Source organism: Helicoverpa zea, chromosome 30, assembly GCF_022581195.2.
Source record: "Helicoverpa zea isolate HzStark_Cry1AcR chromosome 30, ilHelZeax1.1, whole genome shotgun sequence".
Taxonomy (NCBI): Eukaryota; Metazoa; Arthropoda; class Insecta; order Lepidoptera; family Noctuidae; genus Helicoverpa; species Helicoverpa zea.
In genome coordinates, this window is record NC_061481.1 from 5,541,589 (window position 1) to 5,564,085 (window position 22,497).

Sequence of the window (22,497 nt, forward strand, 5' to 3'; positions counted from 1 at the left end):
CTGGCAGCGCATACTGCGCAATGCGTGTTGGCAGCCTCGCAGGTGGCCAACCTGTGCCCCTTTTTTCCGCAGCGGAAGCATAGTTCCCCACGCTCGGCAGTGGATGGGCACAGAGGCCGGGTGTGCCCGATGCCGAGGCACTTGAAACAGCGCATCGGCGCATCCTCAAGCACTCGGACCCCACCCGAGCTAAGCCCGACCAGGACGCGACCCTTAGCCAGAACCGCCTTGGCAACTACGACCGGGCACTCTAATCTCATAGTGCCAATGCCCCTGCGGCCAGGTCTAATGGCTCGGCCCTTGACGGATGCGACGGCGCAGCCCCCCGCCGCCGCAACCACTGCCACCACCTCCTCTTGTGTGACCGAGTCGTCGAGGTCGGTCACCTCAAGAATCACACATTTGACGGCTCTCACGACCTTAGCCGTATCCGAGATAGCCTCTCGGAGCTTCGTCGCGAAGAGGTCCGCCTTGGTGCCGCGTTGGGCCCCCGAGAACTCGAAGATTCGGGCCCCTGTTTGGGTTTTCCGACACGTGACCCTGCCAGCTCCGAGTTCCGCAGGGTCGACGTTTGTACGAGCCCGCCGCAGCACGGACTCATAAGTCTCCCCTCGTTCCGCTGCCTCTGGGGTCAATGTCACTAACACGGCTGCAGTTCTTGGAGGAGGAGCGAGCTTCGACTTGCTATATTCCAATCCTGTGTCGTGGCTACTTTGCAGAGGAATCACGGAATGGGGAATTTAGCGGACCGAACCTGCAGTGGTCGCCCAACTGTTTTGACTGCTGCCCAAAAGCGCTATATTGGATTGCAGCCCGTGATCCAACAATCAATGCCACTAAAATAAAAGCTGAAGTCCCTGACTTCAGCTTCTGGGCTTGAAGTTAGCAGGCAGACCGTTCACAATTGCTTGCACCAGGCTGGATTACGAGCACGGAGGTCTTGGCGAGCTCCGCTCAATTTCCGGCAACGTCAACAACGAAGATTGCAGTGGGCTAGACTTCGGCAAAATGAAGAAGGTGAGGACGAAAACATTAGGCAAAACTGTCTGTTCGTTAACAAATCCCGAATCAGCACTCATCCAGATAACCGACGTGTCCGTTATCTGGAGAAGACCAGGCAACCGTGAAATACAAAGACCTGCCACTGGAACAGTTCAGCAAGGCGGAAAATCGGTGTACTTTTGGGGTGGCATTATGACTGGAGCTAGAACGCCTTTGATCCCTTATCGGGGCTTCATGACAGCAGACATGTACAAAGCAGTTGCTATTGATGATATCGTCAGACCATTCCGAGTAAACCATGGACACCAATTTGTACTGGTCGATGATAATGCGCCCGCACATCGAGCTCAACGAGCTGGGATGTTCTAACGAGCAGTATGGAACCGTGAGACACGTCCCCAGACAGTTCCAGAGCTCAGGGCAGCCGCTGTTAAAGAATGGGATAGGTTACCCCAGGAAATTCTGGATAACTTGATCCTCAGCTCCTCAGCATGCCCATGAGGATCTTCGCATGTGTTCAAGCCAGGGGCGGAGTTATTTTAAGTATATTGAATTTACACCTTTTAATAATAAATTGTTGTTTAAGTTTAATTAAACAGTCTTTTTCTTACTTTGAAATTTCTGTCACAATTACATTATGATTAATGGCTCAATTTTTAAAATAAATAATAAAAAATAGTTTTATATTTTAATTTCTAACACGGTATTCCTATTTAAAGAAAGCATACAACATAGACTTTTTCTTGATAAAGTCAAAGAAGATGGATCAAAATTGCCCCACGTCCTATAACAATGTGACGTATCTCAAAAATAGGATAAAAATGTTTAAAAAAATATGGCATACTCTCTAATTTCTTTTTTTCACACCTTCATACGAAAAAATTGCTTTAAAGATTGTTCAGGCGCTGTTATGAATACATCGTTCATGGGACTATTTATGGACTATTTTATTAAATTATTTTTTTGTTTGATAGGGTATACCTCACAGGTGGTCCCATAATCATCAGGTCAGGATCTGATGATGGAAACCCTGAGAAATTCAGGGCAACTTTTGAAAGTTGTAGGCATGCGCAGGATAAAAACTTGACTATAAGGTGTATGTCTTATAACAATATGTATAATAACAAGGTGTATGTCTCTTGACTCAATGACATTTATTTTATTTTGATTTATTATTTAATTATTATTTTTTAATGTTTTTACATTATTGACAAGATACATTCTTTGTATTAATTTTCTGTTTTGGATTTTAGTAAATAATACTACTTAGCGGGAACTGATAATTTAATCTTGATATTGAGTTGTGTAGCAGTGAGTACGTCATGCTCCCTTAGACGGCACTGCTTGCGGTAGCGTCGGCGGTCGGGTTGCCTCCCTCCCTCAAAAATGTGCGAGGGGGGCGATGGCTGATCCTCGCGTTATGCTCGTGAACGGGTGCTGCTTGTGGTGCCAGGTCGTCTTACTGACTATCTATTAGTTTTTTTGTTTTTATTTGTAAACTCTTTTTATTTTACATATGTTCTGGCTGAGCGGTCTAATTTACTAGTTTACAAAAGAATAGCACATGTAGGTGGGCACTCCCTGATATTCTATTAAGTGTAAATATTTGGAGGCTATAATTTTCTGTTCATCAAACATATTCAATGCTTGAGTTAGTTAAGGTATGTAGGGTGAGTGCTAGCTAGCATGTGGTGTATACATTATTTTTACTGTATTGTCCTCTTTTGTAATATACAAATTAAATTGTATACAAATGTACATATCAAACAATGTTTAAGGTTCTTCTAACCGAACAGACAGACATGTGTTGCTGGGGAGTTTGTTGCGCCACTTCTTCTTCCCAGCAAAAACACATAGGAAGTGGTGAAGGGTGGGCGTTTTGGGGGCTGTCTTTTGTAAATTTTTTTTTTGACGTTCGAAAAGTGCTGTTTTGCAGCCAAGTTTGAATAAATGACTTTTGATTTTGATTTTTTGATTTTGAAACACTATGCAACAGTGAAGGTTTGGAGCTGACCTGATGATGGAGACGAAAGAAGGTCGAGGGAACTCGACAACCGAATATGTAAACAACCTCGTGTTTAGGCTTATATTATTTGTATTGCATAGACCTGTGCAACAGTGAAGGTTTGAAGCTGACTTGATCATGGAGACCAGAGAAGTGCGAGGGAAATCGACAGCTGAATATGTGAAAAAGCCAAAAAAAAAAAAACAATAAAAAAATAGGTGCATCGGCCTAGAAGTCGGTGTCTAATGGATGTCCCTATTTTGCCACCGACTTCTAGGCCGATGCACCTAAAATTGTTTTTTTTTTTGGCTTTTTAGTGTTTTTTGAAGTCGGTTTTATTTTTTTGTAAAAAGTTTTCTTATTTTCAGCTTTTCAGTGATATGAATGTAGTTACTATCTGCATAACTGGAAAGTTCTCATCAATACAAATAATATAAGCCCAAACACAAGGTAGTTTACATATTCGGTTGTCGAGTTCCCTCGACCTTCTCTGGTCTCCATCATCAGGTCAGCTCCAAACCTTCACTATTGTAAAGGTCTCATCAATACGAATAATATTAGTCCAAACACGAGAAAGTTTACATATTCAGTTGTCGAGTTCCCTCGACCTTCCCTGGTATCCATCATCAGGTCAGCTCAAAACCTTCACTGTTGAATAGTGCTATTCAGCACTACACTTGAGTGTCAAGTTTTCACCCTATGTATTCCTACAACTTTCGAAAGTTGACCTCGATTTCTCAGGGTTTCATCATCAGATCCTGACCTGATAATGGACTACCTCGGAAGAATATACGCTATCAAACAAAAAAAGAATCATCAAAATCGATCAATTAATGGCTGAGTAATGGCGTTACAAACATACAAAAAAAAAATACGGTCGAATTGAGAACCTCCGCTTTTTGGGAAGTTGGTTAAAAATCTAAAAAAAAAGTAATTAGGTATATACCTGGAGCTAAAAAAAACAAAACACAATAGCAAATTATTTAAAGAATATTTACGAAATGAGAATATTTACACAGACACGATATTTAGTATATTATCATCATCTCCCGAGCCTTTTCCGAACTACGTTGGGGTCGGCTAACAGTCTCACCGGATGCAGCTGACTACAAGGAGCCTATATACCAAGGGGAATCGGGTTGCCCGGGTAACTGGGTTGAAGAGGTCAGAAAGGCAGTCGCTCCCCGTAGAATACGGGAAGCCGACCCCCACATAGTTAGGTAAAGGCTAGATGAGTTATTTTTTACGGAAGATAAAAAATAAGGTCGGGCATTATCGTCAGTCATCTTTTCGTGTCTGAGCAAACGAAAATAACTAACTTACTTTCCGAAGAAGAAGGTTTAGTTTCATTTCCAGCATCAGAATCTGAAATGACATACAATAAATCCAATCATTTTTTTTTAAGAATACTTTATAATCTCTCTATATATAACTAGGCCGATGCACCTAAAAATAGTTTTTTTTTTTTGCTTTTTAGTGTTTTGGGAAGTCGGTTTAATTTTTTTGTAAAAAAGTTTTTTATTTAAAGCTTTTCAGTGATACGAATAGTTGTCACTATCCATACAAGTGAGAAGTTCTCATCAATACAAAGAATATAAGTCCAAATACGAGGTATTTTACATATTCAGTTGTCGAGTTCCCTCGACTTACTTTCTCTGGTCTCCATCATCAGGTCAGCTCCAAACCTTCACTGTTGCAAAGGTCTTGTCAATACAAATAATTTAAGCCCAAACACGAGGTAGTTTACATATTCAGTTGTCGAGTTCCCTCGACCCTCTCTGGTTTCCATCATCAGATCAGCTCCAAATCTTCACAGTTGAATAATGCTTTTAGGCGTACACCTGAGTGTCAAGTTTTTACCCTGTGTATGCCTACAACTTTCGAAGGTTGCCCTCGATTTCTCAGGGTTTCCATCATCAGATCCTGACCTGATGACTATGGGACCAACTGGCAGCTATTCCGAGTCGAACAAAAAAAGAATCACGTAAATCGGTCTATAAACCTCGGAGTAATCGATGTACATACATAGAAAAAAAAAAAAAAAACATACCGACCGAATTGATAACCTCCTCCTTTTTGGGAAGTCGGTTAAAAATGAATTGCTGTTCGTTAGTCTCGCTAAAACTCGAGAACGGCTGGGCCGATTGAGCTGATTTTGGTTTTAAAATGTTTGTAGAGGTCCAGGGAAGGTTTAAAAGGTGAGAAAAATTCTAATAATTGCCGGGAAAATCTTCAAAACAGCATTTTTCTATTTCCCATACAAACGTTTTCTGAATAAAATGGAGAGTCAATTTGTAATTTATTACCGCTGCATAAAGTTCAAATTCGCGTGCGCGTTGGAGGATCTAATATCGCGTTCTGAAACTCAACAAACGTGACAAAATTGCATAGTCTCAAAATACATAGTACATAAATAGTGGTCGGCTTCGAGAAACTCAATTTTAACTAACTTCAGTTGTTAATCTGTCCGATAATTTTTTTAATAAGACTATATAGAAATCGAAAGATAAATCTTAAGTATTGTCAGAAATTAAATTATAAATCTTAAGTTAAATTTCTGAACGCAATCATAATATTTGACATTAGATTTGACAACCAACTAATATGTCAATCCATCCTGTCGCATCATTTCAGAGCACGTGTTACGAGTTACGATATCTATGAGTGCATCCTTCTATCTTTGTGGCTACGTGCGCGAGAACTTTCTTTACTTTGGTGATCCTTTGTGATAGTGACATTCCATAGGCTATATAAAATTCTATATTGCCCACGCAGACGAAGTCGCGGGCAACAGCTAGTATATTATAATAACATATTTACAATAAATAAATAAACTATCCTAATAAGAAAAAAATACTAAGACTAAAAGGCATCAAAACATTCATCCCGCTCGCTGTCGGCTGGGAGCGTGCCCAAGAGGCTGGCAGCATTACCTCGTTGGATCGCCATACTGATCCTTTGTCCGAGGTATTAGCCAGCCTTTTGATCACGAGAAGCGCCAACAACATAGGCATGTATATGTATACTAGCTGAACCGGCAAACATTGTATTAAAAAACCGGCCAAGTGCGAGTCCGACTCGCGCACGAAGGGTTTCAAACCAGCAAAAATCGCGTTTGTTGTATGAGAGCCCCCCAAAATATTTATTTTATTCCAGTTTTCAGTATTCGTTGTTATAGAAAGCAGCAGAAATACATCAACTGTGAAAATTTTAACTCTCTAACTATCACGGTTCATGAGATACAGCCTGGTAACAGACGGACGGACGGACAGAGGAGCGAAAACAATAGGGTCCCGTTTTACCCTTTTAGGTACGGAACCCAAAAAATTTGTTAAAATCAGTAAAACCGTTTCGGGGCAGTAAAGTAACTTACACTGTGTCACGAGAATATCATTACATATCCTACTAATATCCTAATATTATACATATTTATATACTAGCTTCTGCCCGCGACTTCGTACGCGGATCCTGTCCCTTATGCCAGCGACTATGGGGTCGCAAATCAAAGATCTGAATAGTCGCAATAGACGTGACCATAGGGATAAAAGTAGTGATTCTAATTAGTCCGTATTTAAGATGTGTGTGGCAAAAATATTACACGTATTATTACGTAAAAAAACATTAAATAGATGACAAAGTCGTGGTGACTTAGTGGAATTCGTGGTGGTTTAGTGGGTAGAGAACCAATCTCTCAAGTATGAGCGTGCGTCTTTGATTCCAGGTCTGGCAAGTGCCTGCCAATGCAACTTTTCTAAGTTCGTATGTACTTTCTACGTATATTTTGGATACCAATGACCGTTATTTGGAGGGGATGTTAAACTGTAGGTTTCAACTGTCATTGAACATTCTTGGCAGTCGTTATGGGTAGTCAGAAGCTAGTAAGTCTTACCAAGGGGTGTTGGGTTGAGCGGGTAACCGGGTTGTGGAGGTCAGATAGGCAGTCGCTCCTTGTAAAATACTGGTACTCAGTTGCATCGTGACTGGAAGTCGACCCTAACATAATTGGGACAAAGGCTCTTGAGATAATAACGACAATAATAATGAGATATAGGCACCGCAGGACATCTGAGGCTGATGACGGGGAGTAGCGACCCCGCGGGGCTATATATACTGAGTTCTCCAGGGAGAGTATACTGCCCCCATCTCCGGCCGGTCGGAGTGAACCATGACGGGGGTAGGTCTCACGCCTCTGGTTTGGCTTGGCCGTCCAGAGTGGAGTCGCTAGAGCACTATTAGTAGCCCTGCTCGGAGGGTGGGTGCCTCATGGTAAGCACAGGGAGCGCGTAATCTGCGTTTAAAGTCCGCCGAGGTATCCTCACCCTTCAGCCGCTCATGTCCCTGTTGCCCTCTTGTTGCTATTCAGTGACTGGTTCCCGGGGGCCCAGTAAGTGAGGTGGCGAGTCTCCACCTGCTGTTTTTACATGTACCTAATACATTGTCATCCACTAACATCTCATCACAATAGCCCAAGTAGTTTTCCTCCATAATTAGCAATAGTTTAGCACAGAACCGGGGATTGTCTTTTTTTTAACGACATCCACCGGGGAGTGTCCTTGGGTTCATTTCTATAGTGTATACAGGGATAATCGTCGGTTTTGTGTCACCATTTCATTAAAGTTGTCTTAAAAGGGCTTCAGCGTGTTGACTTCGGCCTCACGTTTGCCTCCCAAAAATTCGGAACCTTGTAGTCCCGAGGTCTGGAAGAGACATACAAAATAATAATGAGATATAACGCAACAAAGTTAGAGAGTGGGGGCTCGTGACGCCACGTCTAGGTATCTAAAATTTGTACTAAGCAGTGACTTAACACAAAATTCAAGCGTTGTTGTATCTTCGTTATTATTTGTATGTGAGAGAGAGAAAAGAAAAATGCGTGTCCATAATTTTAGGGTTATCTAAAAGACGGACTAATTACTTTTTTTGATTCACCATACCTATTTCATAACATTCATTTCTATACATTTCAAGTGTAGTATTGCTCTTGAAGTTCCACATCAGGTGTTCCAGATATAGTATGTTTATACGTCAATAGAGAGTGCTTATCAGATTGAACCACTTTTGCTAAAACGTCATATCTTCATTATGCTTCATATAGTCTAGCAGGGCTCCTGGAGTTCCACATCAGGTGTTTTACATCTTCAATTTTTATAAGTCAACAGAGAGTGCTTATCAGATTGAACAACTTTTGCTAAAACGTCATACCTCTATATGCTATAGTCTAGCTGGGCCCCTGGAGTTCCACATCAGGTGTTTTAGATCTTCAATTTGTATAAGTCAATAGAAAGTGCTTATCAAATTGAACAACTTTTGCTAAAACGGCATACCTGTATATGATACAGAGAAGCTGGGCTCTTGGGGTTCCACATCAGGTGTTCCAGATCTTAAAATTTATTATCTCAACTGAAAATGCTCATCAAATGAAACAATTTTTGCCACGGCACCATATTTGTATCTCTTATAGTTTTATTGGTCTGTTGGAGTTCTGCATCAGGTCTTCAAGTTTCGAAGATAAATTATAGCCTATATGTTGACCAGGCCTAATACTGATACAACAAAGAAAAAAACATTGAAATCCGTTCAGTAGTTCGGAAGATTAGCGTGTACAAACAAACAGACATACAGACAGAATTTTTTTTTTGGATTTGTGCTCCATTACTGTTTCTAAACCCCACCCAATTATTATCTATACATATAATAAATCTGTAAAAAAACTGTGTCTGTACATTGAATATATTAAAAAAATAATAATTGGGTGGGGTTTAGAAACAGTAATGGAGCACAAATCCAAAAAAAAATTCTGTCTGTATGTCTGTATGTCTGTATGTCTGTTTGTTTGTACACGCTAATCTTCGGAACTACTGGACGGATTTCAATGATTTTTTGTTTGTTGTATCGGTATAAAATCTGGACAACACATAGGCTATAATTTATCTTCGAAACTTGAAGACCTGATGCAGAACTGCAACAGACCAACAAAACGATAAGAGATACAAAAATGGTGCCATGGCAAAAATTGTTCCACGTGATGAGCATTTTCTGCTGAGATAATAAATTTGAAGATCTGGAACACCTTATGTGAAACCCCAAGAGCCCAGCTACTCTGTACCATATAAAGGTACGACGTTTGAGCAAAAGTTGTTCAATCTGATAAGCACTTTCTATTGAATTATAAAAATTGAAGATCTAAAACACCTGATGTGGAACTTCAGGAGCCCAGCTAGACTATAGCATATAAAGGTATGACGTCTTAGCAAAAGTTGTTCAATCTGATAAGCACTCTCTAATGACTTATAAAAATTGAAGATCTAAAACACCTGATGTGGAACTCCAGGAGCCCAGGTAGACAATAGCATATAATGGTATGACGTTTTAGCAAAAAGCGTTCAATCTGATAAGCACACTCTATTGACGTATAAAAATCGAAGATCTGGAACACCTGATGTAGAACTTCAAGAGCCCTACTACACTTGAAATGTATAGAAATGAATGTTACAAAATAGGTATGGTGAATCAAAAAAGTAATTAGTCCGTCTTTGGTTTAAAAAAAATACGCGTCCATTATTTTAGGGTTATCTAACCCTAAAATAATGGACGCGTATTTTTTTTTCTCTCTCTCACAAACAAATAATAACGAAGATATAACACGCTTGAATTTTGTGTTAAGTCACTGCTTAGTACAAATTTTACATACCTAGACGTGGTGTCACGAGCATCCACTCTCCGACTTTGTTGCGTTATATCTCATTATTATTTTGTATGTCTCTTTCAGACCTCGGGACTACAGCGTCCCGAATTTTTGGGGGGAAACGTGGGGCCGAAGCCAACATGCTGAAGCCCTTTTGAGACAACTTTAATGAAATGGTACACAAAACCGACGATTATCCCTTTACACACTATAGAAATGAACCCAAGGACAATCCCCGGTGGACGTCGTTAAAAAAAAAGATAATCAACGGTTCTGTGCTAAACTATTGTTAACTATGGAGGAAAACTACTTGGGCTATTGTGATGGGATGTAAGTGGATTAGGACATAGGGAACTATGACATTTCCCGGTGACAATGTATTAGATACATGTAAAAATGGCAGGTGGATACTCGCCACCTCACTTACTGGCCCCCCGGAAATCAGTCGGAGTCAGAGCGGCTGAAGAGCGAGGATACCTCGACGGACTTTAAACGCAGATCACGCGCTCCCTGTGGATCCCAGCATCACCGGCCCAGTCGCCACTTACCACGAGGCACCTGCCCTCCGAGAAGGGCTACTAACCCTGCTCTAGCAACTCCACTCTGGACGGCCAATGAAGGCAAGGCAGAGGCGTGAGCCCTACCCCCGTCATGGTTCACTCCAGCCGGCCGGAGACGGGGGACAGTATACTCTCCCTGGAGCACTCGGTATATATAGCCCCGCGGGGTCGCTACTCCCCGTCATCAGCCTCAGATGTCCTGCGGAGCTTATATCCCATTATTATTGTCGTTATTATCTCAAGAGCCTTTGTCCCAATTATGTTAGGGTCGGCGTCCAGTCACGATGCAACTGAGTACCAGTGTTTTACAAGGAGCGACTGCCTATCTGACCTCCACAACTCGGTTACCCGCGCAACCCAACACCCCTTGGTAAAACTGGTCAGACTTACTGGCTTCCGACTACCCATAACTGTCAAGAATGTTCAATGACCACCGGAACCTACAGTTTAACGTCCCCTCCAAATAACCGTCATTGGTATCCGAAATATACATAGAAAGTACATACGAACTTAAAAAAGTTGCATTGGCTTGCCAGACCTGGAATCAAAGTCACACGCTCACACTGGAGAGATTGGTTCTCTACCCACTAAACAACCACTACTTCCACTTGGTCACCACGACTTTGTTTTTTTTACGTGCAATATTTTTGCCACACACAGCTTAATATGGTCATACCTATTGCGCTTCAGTTCTCAGCGTTTAGTTTAGTCTTCTGTGCTTTTGTCGTTGACGTACAAAAATTAAATATATGGAACGTTTCTAATGGTTATGCGTATTCCGTTGTCTTCCCGTCAACGGTCTTTGAAGGGGGATCTTTGATTTTGCTGACCCCGTAGTCGCTGGCATAAGGGACAGGATCCGCGTACGAAGTCGCGGGCAGAAGCTAGTTTTTTAAATATATTCAATGTACAGACACAGTTTTTTTACGGATTTATTATATGTATAATTTTTTATATATTCAATGTACAGACACAATTTTTTTACAGATTTATTATATGTATATAGATATAGATAATACTAGCTTTCCGCCCGCGATTTCACCCGCGTCCCGAGATAACTGCTTCCCGTAGCCGGATGGTGACAAAAACTATCCTATGTCCTTCTCCTGGCTCTTTCAGCTACATCGGTTCAGCCGTTCTTGAGTTATAAGTGGAGTAACTAACACGACTTTCTTTTATATATATAGATTATATAGATTATAAAGATTATAATATAATGCATATACCGACTAAAGTCGAGAAGATCAAAACTACCAAATAAGATATTGTTATATAGCTGCCAGTGGTTACATAAAGGGCAGCAGAGACGAGCGACTATCGACACCCCACCATTCAGTCGTGTATCTCTGCTTGGAGGATTCCATTTTCGAACGTCATTGTGACAAGACGTGTTATAGTTTGACGGGAATACGATTTTGCCGCGCTTTTGAATACTTTTGTTCAATCATAGTTGATTTTCATGTTAAAACTATTTCTTGTTATTTCCTTGTTAAATAAACCTGCTTCTGGTTCTTAAAAATATATATATTAACATTCATATACATACTCCAAACTAGCAGCCATACATTCATCAATCATACTCAGCAAAGTATTAGGCATAGATATAATATTACTAAACAAGATTGCGCACGCTCAAAATATATATTTACGAAAATGAACTCTATTCTAACGCAATAAGGTACTAAATTGGTTGCATAATACACAGAGGCAAATCCGAGCCGAGAGGGATAGTTCGAACGGAGGCTGTTTGTCTCTTTCTAACACCTTGCCAGCATAAAAAAATGTTGTGATCAAAAGTTTTGTCTTCCCAAAAACAATTGAATCACTTATATTTTTATCTTATTTTAACACTTGTAAGTCAACAAATTAATAACAATCGCATTAATTTATTCGTATTTATTATTAAAACATAAACAACATAAATTTTTATTTTGCTTTTTTTTATTTTCTAGCGGTAACCCTGAACATTCTTGGCGCGTAATCAGCATTTAAAATTTTGTTTATATTTTTTTGTATTAAAGCAATTTAAACTATTAAAATGGTGAAAAAGTGTTGCGTTTCTACTTGCAAAAGTGAATCCTATGGTGGTTGCAATATATCGTTCCACAGGTTAGCTACTAATAACATTTTCGTAAACCAAACAACTAGGGTGCCCATGAATTCTTGTAACGAGTCAAAATATGGGTGATGGATTTTAAAACTGTTGTACTATTGTTATAGCTTCCCAAAAAATGAAGAAAGGCGACATAAATGGCTCAGCAGTCTATATATGAAGTAGAAATACAAAAAAAACAGTCTTCACTTCGAATCTTCCTGCTTTTATACTGCTAATTTCCGCTAATTATTAAAAGCCTTTATTAGTATCTTAAGGTCACAAACTGCGTAAGTTAAAACTTCAATACTAATCTGTGTTTAATAATCTTAGCAAATTCGGATTTGTCTCACATAGCTTAATCTCATAGTCACCCTATTAGAAAGGGACAGACAGCCTCCGTACTAACTGTTTCACTCGGCTCGTTTTTTGGGTTTATATGCGCAGTCCTGTTTACTAATATTATGTCTATGGTATTAGGAGACACAGTTTTCGTATGAACAGTAGAAGAACAACACTCACACACTGACACACAAACACCAGACGCTCAGAACACGCATCCATCACCAAGCACGCAAGCGGGACCAGCCATCCAGGAACAGAACACACAGCAATCATCAAACATCGAACATTCGTCATCATCACAACCTAGAAGAGGAAGAAGGATAAGGACAACGTAAACAAACACATCAACTACATAATACATACACATTATATAATAAATAATACATACAAAATACTTATATAAAATCTAAATAAAGAGACTAGGGGGGACATAGGTCTGTATCCTTTTTCCGCGTGCTGCGGAATGGGATACCTATTATATATTATACTAGCTGGTGCCCGCGACTTCGTCTGCGCAGGTTTAGTATTTCGAACAATATGTTTACAAATTGTAGCCTATGTGTTATTCTGATGTATAAGCTATATTATTGTAAAGTTTCATTAAAATCCATTCAGTAGTTTTTGCGTGAAAGAGTAACAAACATCCATACATCCATACATACAAACTTTCGCGTTTATAATACTAGCTGTTGCCCGCAACTTCGTCTGCGTGGGCAATATAGAATCGTCAAAATACTACTTATCCCGTAGGTGCATTCTTTCACGTGACAGTATAATTAGGATTAGCACTTAGCAGTCGCATAGATTCATTGATCAAGGTTGTGTTGTGGATGTGACCATTTATCTAAATAAAAGAAGTAAAGTTTGTGACGTTGTTCAGCCAATTCGGAAAATTATTACGTACTAGCTTCCGCCAGCGGCTTCGCCCGCGTGGTGTGTTGATAAAAAGTAGCCTATGTGTTAATCCAGGGTATCACCTATCTACATACCAAATTTCAATCAAATCGGTCCAGCCGTTTTTGCGTGATTGAATAACAAACATACATCCATACATTCTCACAAACTTTCACATTTATAAAATAAATTTCTTAAAATAAATAATAAAAAATAGTTTTATATTTTAATTTCTAACACGGTATTCCTATTTAAAGAAAGCATACAACATAGAATTTTTCTTGATAAAGTCAAAGAAGATGGATCAAAATTGCCCCACGTCCTATAACAATGTGACGTATCTCAAAAATAGGATAAAAATGTTTAAAAAAATATGGCATACTCTCTAATTTCTTTTTTTCACACCTTCATACGAAAAAATTGCTTTAAAGATTGTTCAGGCGCTGTTATGAATACATCGTTCATGGGACTATTTATGGACTATTTTATTAAATTATTTTTTTGTTTGATAGGGTATACCTCACAGGTGGTCCCATAATCATCAGGTCAGGATCTGATGATGGAAACCCTGAGAAATGCATGCGCAGGATAAAAACTTGACTATAAGGTGTATGTCTTATAACACTATGCAACAGTGAAGGTTTGGAGCTGACCTGATGATGGAGACAATACAAATAATATAAGCCCAAACACAAGGTAGTTTACATATTCGGTTGTCGAGTTCCCTCGACCTTCTCTGGTCTCCATCATCAGGTCAGCTCCAAACCTTCACTATTGTAAAGGTCTCATCAATACGAATAATATTAGTCCAAACACGAGAAAGTTTACATATTCAGTTGTCGAGTTCCCTCGACCTTCCCTGGTATCCATCATCAGGTCAGCTCAAAACCTTCACTGTTGAATAGTGCTATTCAGCACTACACTTGAGTGTCAAGTTTTCACCCTATGTATTCCTACAACTTTCGAAAGTTGACCTCGATTTCTCAGGGTTTCCATCATCAGATCCTGACCTGATAATGGACTACCTCGGAAGAATATACGCTATCAAACAAAAAAAGAATCATCAAAATCGATCAATTAATGGCTGAGTAATGGCGTTACAAACATACAAAAAAAAATACGGTCGAATTGAGAACCTCCGCTTTTTGGGAAGTTGGTTAAAAATCTAAAAAAAAAGTAATTAGGTATATACCTGGAGCTAAAAAAAACAAAACACAATAGCAAATTATTTAAAGAATATTTACGAAATGAGAATATTTACACAGACACGATATTTAGTATATTATCATCATCTCCCGAGCCTTTTCCGAACTACGTTGGGGTCGGCTAACAGTCTCACCGGATGCAGCTGACTACAAGGAGCCTATATACCAAGGGGAATCGGGTTGCCCGGGTAACTGGGTTGAAGAGGTCAGAAAGGCAGTCGCTCCCCGTAGAATACGGGAAGCCGACCCCCACATAGTTAGGTAAAGGCTAGATGAGTTATTTTTTACGGAAGATAAAAAATAAGGTCGGGCATTATCGTCAGTCATCTTTTCGTGTCTGAGCAAACGAAAATAACTAACTTACTTTCCGAAGAAGAAGGTTTAGTTTCATTTCCAGCATCAGAATCTGAAATGACATACAATAAATCCAATCAGTTTTTTTTTTTAAGAATACTTTATAATCTCTATATATATAAAAATGAATTGCTGTTCGTTAGTCTCGCTAAAACTCGAGAACGGCTGGGCCGATTGAGCTGATTTTGGTTTTAAAATGTTTGTAGAGGTCCAGGGAAGGTTTAAAAGGTGAGAAAAATTCTAATAATTGCCGGGAAAATCTTCAAAACAGCATTTTTCTATTTCCCATACAAACGTTTTCTGAATAAAATGGAGAGTCAATTTGTAATTTATTACCGCTGCATAAAGTTCAAATTCGCGTGCGCGTTGGAGGATCTAATATCGCGTTCTGAAACTCAACAAACGTGACAAAATTGCATAGTCTCAAAATACATAGTACATAAATAGTGGTCGGCTTCGAGAAACTCAATTTTAACTAACTTCAGTTGTTAATCTGTCCGATAATTTTTTTAATAAGACTATATAGAAATCGAAAGATAAATCTTAAGTATTGTCAGAAATTAAATTATAAATCTTAAGTTAAATTTCTGAACGCAATCATAATATTTGACATTAGATTTGACAACCAACTAATATGTCAATCCATCCTGTCGCATCATTTCAGAGCACGTGTTACGAGTTACGATATCTATGAGTGCATCCTTCTATCTTTGTGGCTACGTGCGCGAGAACTTTCTTTACTTTGGTGATCCTTTGTGATAGTGACATTCCATAGGCTATATAAAATTCTATATTGCCCACGCAGACGAAGTCGCGGGCAACAGCTAGTATATTATAATAACATATTTACAATAAATAAATAAACTATCCTAATAAGAAAAAAATACTAAGACTAAAAGGCATCAAAACATTCATCCCGCTCGCTGTCGGCTGGGAGCGTGCCCAAGAGGCTGGCAGCATTACCTCGTTGGATCGCCATACTGATCCTTTGTCCGAGGTATTAGCCAGCCTTTTGATCACGAGAAGCGCCAACAACATAGGCATGTATATGTATACTAGCTGAACCGGCAAACATTGTATTAAAAAACCGGCCAAGTGCGAGTCCGACTCGCGCACGAAGGGTTTCAAACCAGCAAAAATCGCGTTTGTTGTATGAGAGCCCCCCAAAATATTCATTTTATTCCAGTTTTCAGTATTCGTTGTTATAGAAAGCAGCAGAAATACATCAACTGTGAAAATTTTAACTCTCTAACTATCACGGTTCATGAGATACAGCCTGGTAACAGACGGACGGACGGACAGAGGAGCGAAAACAATAGGGTCCCGTTTTACCCTTTTAGGTACGGAACCCAAAAAATTTGTTAAAATCAGTAAAACCGTTTCGGGGCAGTAAAGTAACTTACACTGTGTCACGAGAATATCATTACATATCCTACTAATATCCTAATATTATACATATTTATATACTAGCTTCTGCCCGCGACTTCGTACGCGGATCCTGTCCCTTATGCCAGCGACTATGGGGTCGCAAATCAAAGATCTGAATAGTCGCAATAGACGTGACCATAGGGATAAAAGTAGTGATTCTAATTAGTCCGTATTTAAGATGTGTGTGGCAAAAATATTACACGTATTATTACGTAAAAAAACATTAAATAGATGACAAAGTCGTGGTGACTTAGTGGAATTCGTGGTGGTTTAGTGGGTAGAGAACCAATCTCTCAAGTATGAGCGTGCGTCTTTGATTCCAGGTCTGGCAAGTGCCTGCCAATGCAACTTTTCTAAGTTCGTATGTACTTTCTACGTATATTTTGGATACCAATGACCGTTATTTGGAGGGGATGTTAAACTGTAGGTTTCAACTGTCATTGAACATTCTTGGCAGTCGTTATGGGTAGTCAGAAGCTAGTAAGTCTTACCAAGGGGTGTTGGGTTGAGCGGGTAACCGGGTTGTGGAGGTCAGATAGGCAGTCGCTCCTTGTAAAATACTGGTACTCAGTTGCATCGTGACTGAAAGTCGACCCTAACATAATTGGGACAAAGGCTCTTGAGATAATAACGACAATAATAATGAGATATAGGCACCGCAGGACATCTGAGGCTGAAAAAAACATTAAATAGATGACAAAGTCGTGGTGACTTAGTGGAATTCGTGGTGGTTTAGTGGGTAGAGAACCAATCTCTCAAGTATGAGCGTGCGTCTTTGATTCCAGGTCTGGCAAGTGCCTGCCAATGCAACTTTTCTAAGTTCGTATGTACTTTCTACGTATATTTTGGATACCAATGACCGTTATTTGGAGGGGATGTTAAACTGTAGGTTTCAACTGTCATTGAACATTCTTGGCAGTCGTTATGGGTAGTCAGAAGCTAGTAAGTCTTACCAAGGGGTGTTGGGTTGAGCGGGTAACCGGGTTGTGGAGGTCAGATAGGCAGTCGCTCCTTGTAAAATACTGGTACTCAGTTGCATCGTGACTGAAAGTCGACCCTAACATAATTGGGACAAAGGCTCTTGAGATAATAACGACAATAATAATGAGATATAGGCACCGCAGGACATCTGAGGCTGAAAAAAACATTAAATAGATGACAAAGTCGTGGTGACTTAGTGGAATTCGTGGTGGTTTAGTGGGTAGAGAACCAATCTCTCAAGTATGAGCGTGCGTCTTTGATTCCAGGTCTGGCAAGTGCCTGCCAATGCAACTTTTCTAAGTTCGTATGTACTTTCTACGTATATTTTGGATACCAATGACCGTTATTTGGAGGGGATGTTAAACTGTAGGTTTCAACTGTCATTGAACATTCTTGACAGTTATGGGTAGTCGGAAGCCAGTAAGTCTGACCAGTTTTACCAAGGGGTGTTGGGTTGCGCGGGTAACCGAGTTGTGGAGGTCAGATAGGCAGTCGCTCCTTGTAAAATACTGGTACTCAGTTGCATCGTGACTGAAAGTCGACCCTAACATAATTGGGACAAAGGCTCTTGAGATAATAACGACAATAATAATGAGATATAGGCACCGCAGGACATCTGAGGCTGATGACGGGGAGTAGCGACCCCGCGGGGCTATATGTACTCAGTTCTCCAGGGAGAGTATACTGCCCCCATCTCCGGCCGGTCGGAGTGAACCATGACGGGGGTAGGTCTCACGCCTCTGGTTTGGCTTGGCCGTCCAGAGTGGAGTCGCTAGAGCACTATTAGTAGCCCTGCTCGGAGGGTGGGTGCCTCATGGTAAGCACAGGGAGCGCGTAATCTGCGTTTAAAGTCCGCCGAGGTATCCTCACCCTTCAGCCGCTCATGTCCCTGTTGCCCTCTTGTTGCTATTCAGTGACTGGTTCCCGGGGGCCCAGTAAGTGAGGTGGCGAGTCTCCACCTGCTGTTTTTACATGTACCTAATACATTGTCATCCACTAACATCTCATCACAATAGCCCAAGTAGTTTTCCTCCATAATTAGCAATAGTTTAGCACAGAACCGGGGATTGTCTTTTTTTTAACGATATCCACCGGGGATTGTCCTTGGGTTCATTTCTATAGTGTATACAGGGATAATCGTCGGTTTTGTGTCACCATTTCATTAAAGTTGTCTTAAAAGGGCTTCAGCGTGTTGACTTCGGCCTCACGTTTGCCTCCCAAAAATTCGGAACCTTGTAGTCCCGAGGTCTGGAAGAGACATACAAAATAATAATGAGATATAACGCAACAAAGTTAGAGAGTGGGGGCTCGTGACGCCACGTCTAGGTATCTAAAATTTGTACTAAACAGTGACTTAACACAAAATTCAAGCGTTGTTGTATCTTCGTTATTATTTGTATGTGAGAGAGAGAAAAGAAAAATGCGTGTCCATAATTTTAGGGTTATCTAAAAGACGGACTAATTACTTTTTTGATTCACCATACCTATTTCATAACAAGCTCTTGAAGTTCCACATCAGGTGTTCCAGATATAGTCCGTCTTACCACAAAAACTTTTAAACGTCAGTTTATGCCTTGTCTAAAAAAATGTCAAATTATGACGTTGACATATGGTTCATTTTGCAGCCAAAATTTTATTAGACAAGTGTAAAACAGGGTTTAAAGTTTTTGTAGTAAGGCCCAATATGTTTATACGTCAATAGAGAGTGCTTATCAGATTGAACCACTTTTGCTAAAACGTCATATCTTCATTATGCTTCATATAGTCTAGCAGGGCTCCTGGAGTTCCACATCAGGTGTTTTACATCTTCAATTTTTATAAGTCAACAGAGAGTGCTTATCAGATTGAACAACTTTTGCTAAAACGTCATACCTCTATATGCTATAGTCTAGCTGGGCCCCTGGAGTTCCACATCAGGTGTTTTAGATCTTCAATTTGTATAAGTCAATAGAAAGTGCTTATCAAATTGAACAACTTTTGCTAAAACGGCATACCTGTATATGATACAGAGAAGCTGGGCTCTTGGGGTTCCACATCAGGTGTTCCAGATCTTAAAATTTATTATCTCAACTGAAAATGCTCATCAAATGAAACAATTTTTGCCACGGCACCATATTTGTATCTCTTATAGTTTTATTGGTCTGTTGGAGTTCTGCATCAGGTCTTCAAGTTTCGAAGATAAATTATAGCCTATATGTTGACCAGGCCTAATACTGATACAACAAAGAAAAAAACATTGAAATCCGTTCAGTAGTTCGGAAGATTAGCGTGTACAAACAAACAGACATACAGACAGAATTTTTTTTTTGGATTTGTGCTCCATTACTGTTTCTAAACCCCACCCAATTATTATTTTTTAAATATATTCAATGTACAGACACAGTTTTTTTACGGATTTATTATATGTATAATTTTTTATATATTCAATGTACAGACACAATTTTTTTACAGATTTATTATATGTATATAGATATAGATAATACTAGCTTTCCGCCCGCGATTTCACCCGCGTCCCGAGATAACTGCTTCCCGTAGCCGGATGGTGACAAAAACTATCCTATGTCCTTCTCCTGGCTCTTTCAGCTACATCGGTTCAGCCGTTCTTGAGTTATAAGTGGAGTAACTAACACGACTTTCTTTTATATATATAGATTATATAGATTATAAAGATTATAATATAATGCATATACCGACTAAAGTCGAGAAGATCAAAACTACCAAATAAGATATTGTTATATAGCTGCCAGTGGTTACATAAAGGGCAGCAGAGACGAGCGACTATCGACACCCCACCATTCAGTCGTGTATCTCTGCTTGGAGGATTCCATTTTCGAACGTCATTGTGACAAGACGTGTTATAGTTTGGCGGGAATACGATTTTGCCGCGCTTTTGAATACTTTTGTTCAATCATAGTTGATTTTCATGTTAAAACTATTTCTTGTTATTTCCTTGTTAAATAAACCTGCTTCTGGTTCTTAAAAATATATATATTAATATTCATATACATACTCCAAACTAGCAGCCATACATTCATCAATCATACTCAGCAAAGTATTAGGCATAGATATAATATTACTAAACAAGATTGCGCACGCTCAAAATATATATTTACGAAAATGAACTCTATTCTAACGCAATAAGGTACTAAATTGGTTGCATAATACACAGAGGCAAATCCGAGCCGAGAGGGATAGTTCGAACGGAGGCTGTTTGTCTCTTTCTAACACCTTGCCAGCATAAAAAAATGTTGTGATCAAAAGTTTTGTCTTCCCAAAAACAATTGAATCACTTATATTTTTATCTTATTTTAACACTTGTAAGTCAACAAATTAATAACAATCGCATTAATTTATTCGTATTTATTATTAAACATAAACAACATAAATTTTTATTTTGCTTTTTTTTATTTTCTAGCGGTAACCCTGAACATTCTTGGCGCGTAATCTAAAATAAGTAGGATAAGAAGGATATATACATTTATGTTTATAGGTTGGTAGGTTTGACCTTCTCGACTCTGTCGGTTTTAATAAGTATCCCGTTACAAAAGTTATACTACACTCGCGAGCAAAAAAATGGAATCACCCCCTTGCGCTATACAAATACAACGATTGCCAATGATACAATATCTACAGTCAAATGTTTATGGTCTCGTTTGAAAGCCTATACTTTTAGCTTTAATAAGGGTAGAAACAAAAAAATCATTTGAGCTGAAAATGGCGCTGGTAGAGGAATGGGAGGGAATACCCCAAAAAACAGTTAAAAACTCATCAAGTCCATGAGAAGCCGTAAAATGCAGCAATAAGGGCTAGAGGAGGAAATACAAAATGCTGAAACAATAACCTATGCTTGATTTTGTTCGAAATGTTCAATTTTTCAGCAAAGCTCAATTTTATTTTTCGCCCGATTTTCGTTGCAGAGTTAAATAAAGATGATTAGCTCCTAAAATACGGAAATGTTTTTTGTTTCTACCCTCGATTTAAAGCTAAAAGTATAGGCTTTCAAACGAGACCATAAGGCGATTTTCACACTACCCCGCATGATGCAGCGTAGCGCGTGGATGCGTGTTCTTCCGTTGCTTGTAAGTATCTCCGATTGTATGGAAAACACGCACAGTCCAACACACAGAAAATGCATCCACGCGCGTTCATGCGGATCACGCGCATACACGCGGAGAAACATGCACCCCCGCGCGTGGGTGCGGGGCGAGTCGCAAGGTGTGGCACACCGAATCCCGCAGTCCTTTGAATGGGCGTGACGTGAGTGTTTGAAAATGAATCTCGAATGAGAGCCGCCGTGCGTGAATCTACAAAACGCACCTACGCGCGTGAGTGCGCAAAAAACCCGCACGATGATGTAGATCTTCACTCCCGTAGGAGCGCGCGTAGGTGCGTCGACACGCAATATGCAGCATGATGCGGGGCAGTGTGAAGATCGCCTAACATTTAACTGTAAATATTGTATCATTGTAATTGTATAGCGCAAGGAGGCGATTCCATTTTTTTGCTCGGGAGTGTATTATAACATACATATTATTATTTGACTTGTTTTGTATAAATTCTGGTTCTTCCAACCTAACAGACAGACATGTGTTGCTGGGGAGTTTGTTCCACCACTTCTTCCCAGCAATAACACATATGAAGTGGTGAAGGGCGGGCGTTTGGAGGCTGTCTTTTGTTTTTGACGTTCGAAAAGTGCTGATTTATCAGCCTAATTTGAATAAAAGTTTTTGAGTTTTGAAGGGAAGACTGCTAGTAGAACAGAAAATTACCTGCCGAGAGACCCCCTCCATCAGCGTGATATGGGTACCTGCACACCAAATATAAATTAGCAAAAAAACACGCTTTTTATAGATGACCGTAAAAGTCGTCACAAGACTTATCTAACAACTCCAAACACTGCTATGATACATTGTTCCATCATGAAGTTCCAGTTCATATCTTGCGAT

At 39.8% G+C, this 22,497-nt stretch overlaps 1 protein-coding gene across 1 annotated transcript in view; it reads right to left on the bottom strand.

The window, feature by feature from the left end:
• Positions 1-3,626: 3,626 nt before the first annotated feature.
• LOC124644390 overlaps positions 3,627-22,497 on the bottom strand; it is a 44,133-nt gene continuing 25,262 nt past the window's right edge. The window contains exons 20-22 of the mRNA XM_047183703.1: positions 22,321-22,358; positions 15,153-15,194; positions 3,627-4,372 (exon numbers count right to left, since the gene is read on the bottom strand). Coding sequence (XP_047039659.1) covers positions 4,290-4,372; positions 15,153-15,194; positions 22,321-22,358 — 163 coding nt within the window. The 3' untranslated portion in view covers positions 3,627-4,289. The remainder of the gene's footprint in view (positions 4,373-15,152; positions 15,195-22,320; positions 22,359-22,497) is intronic.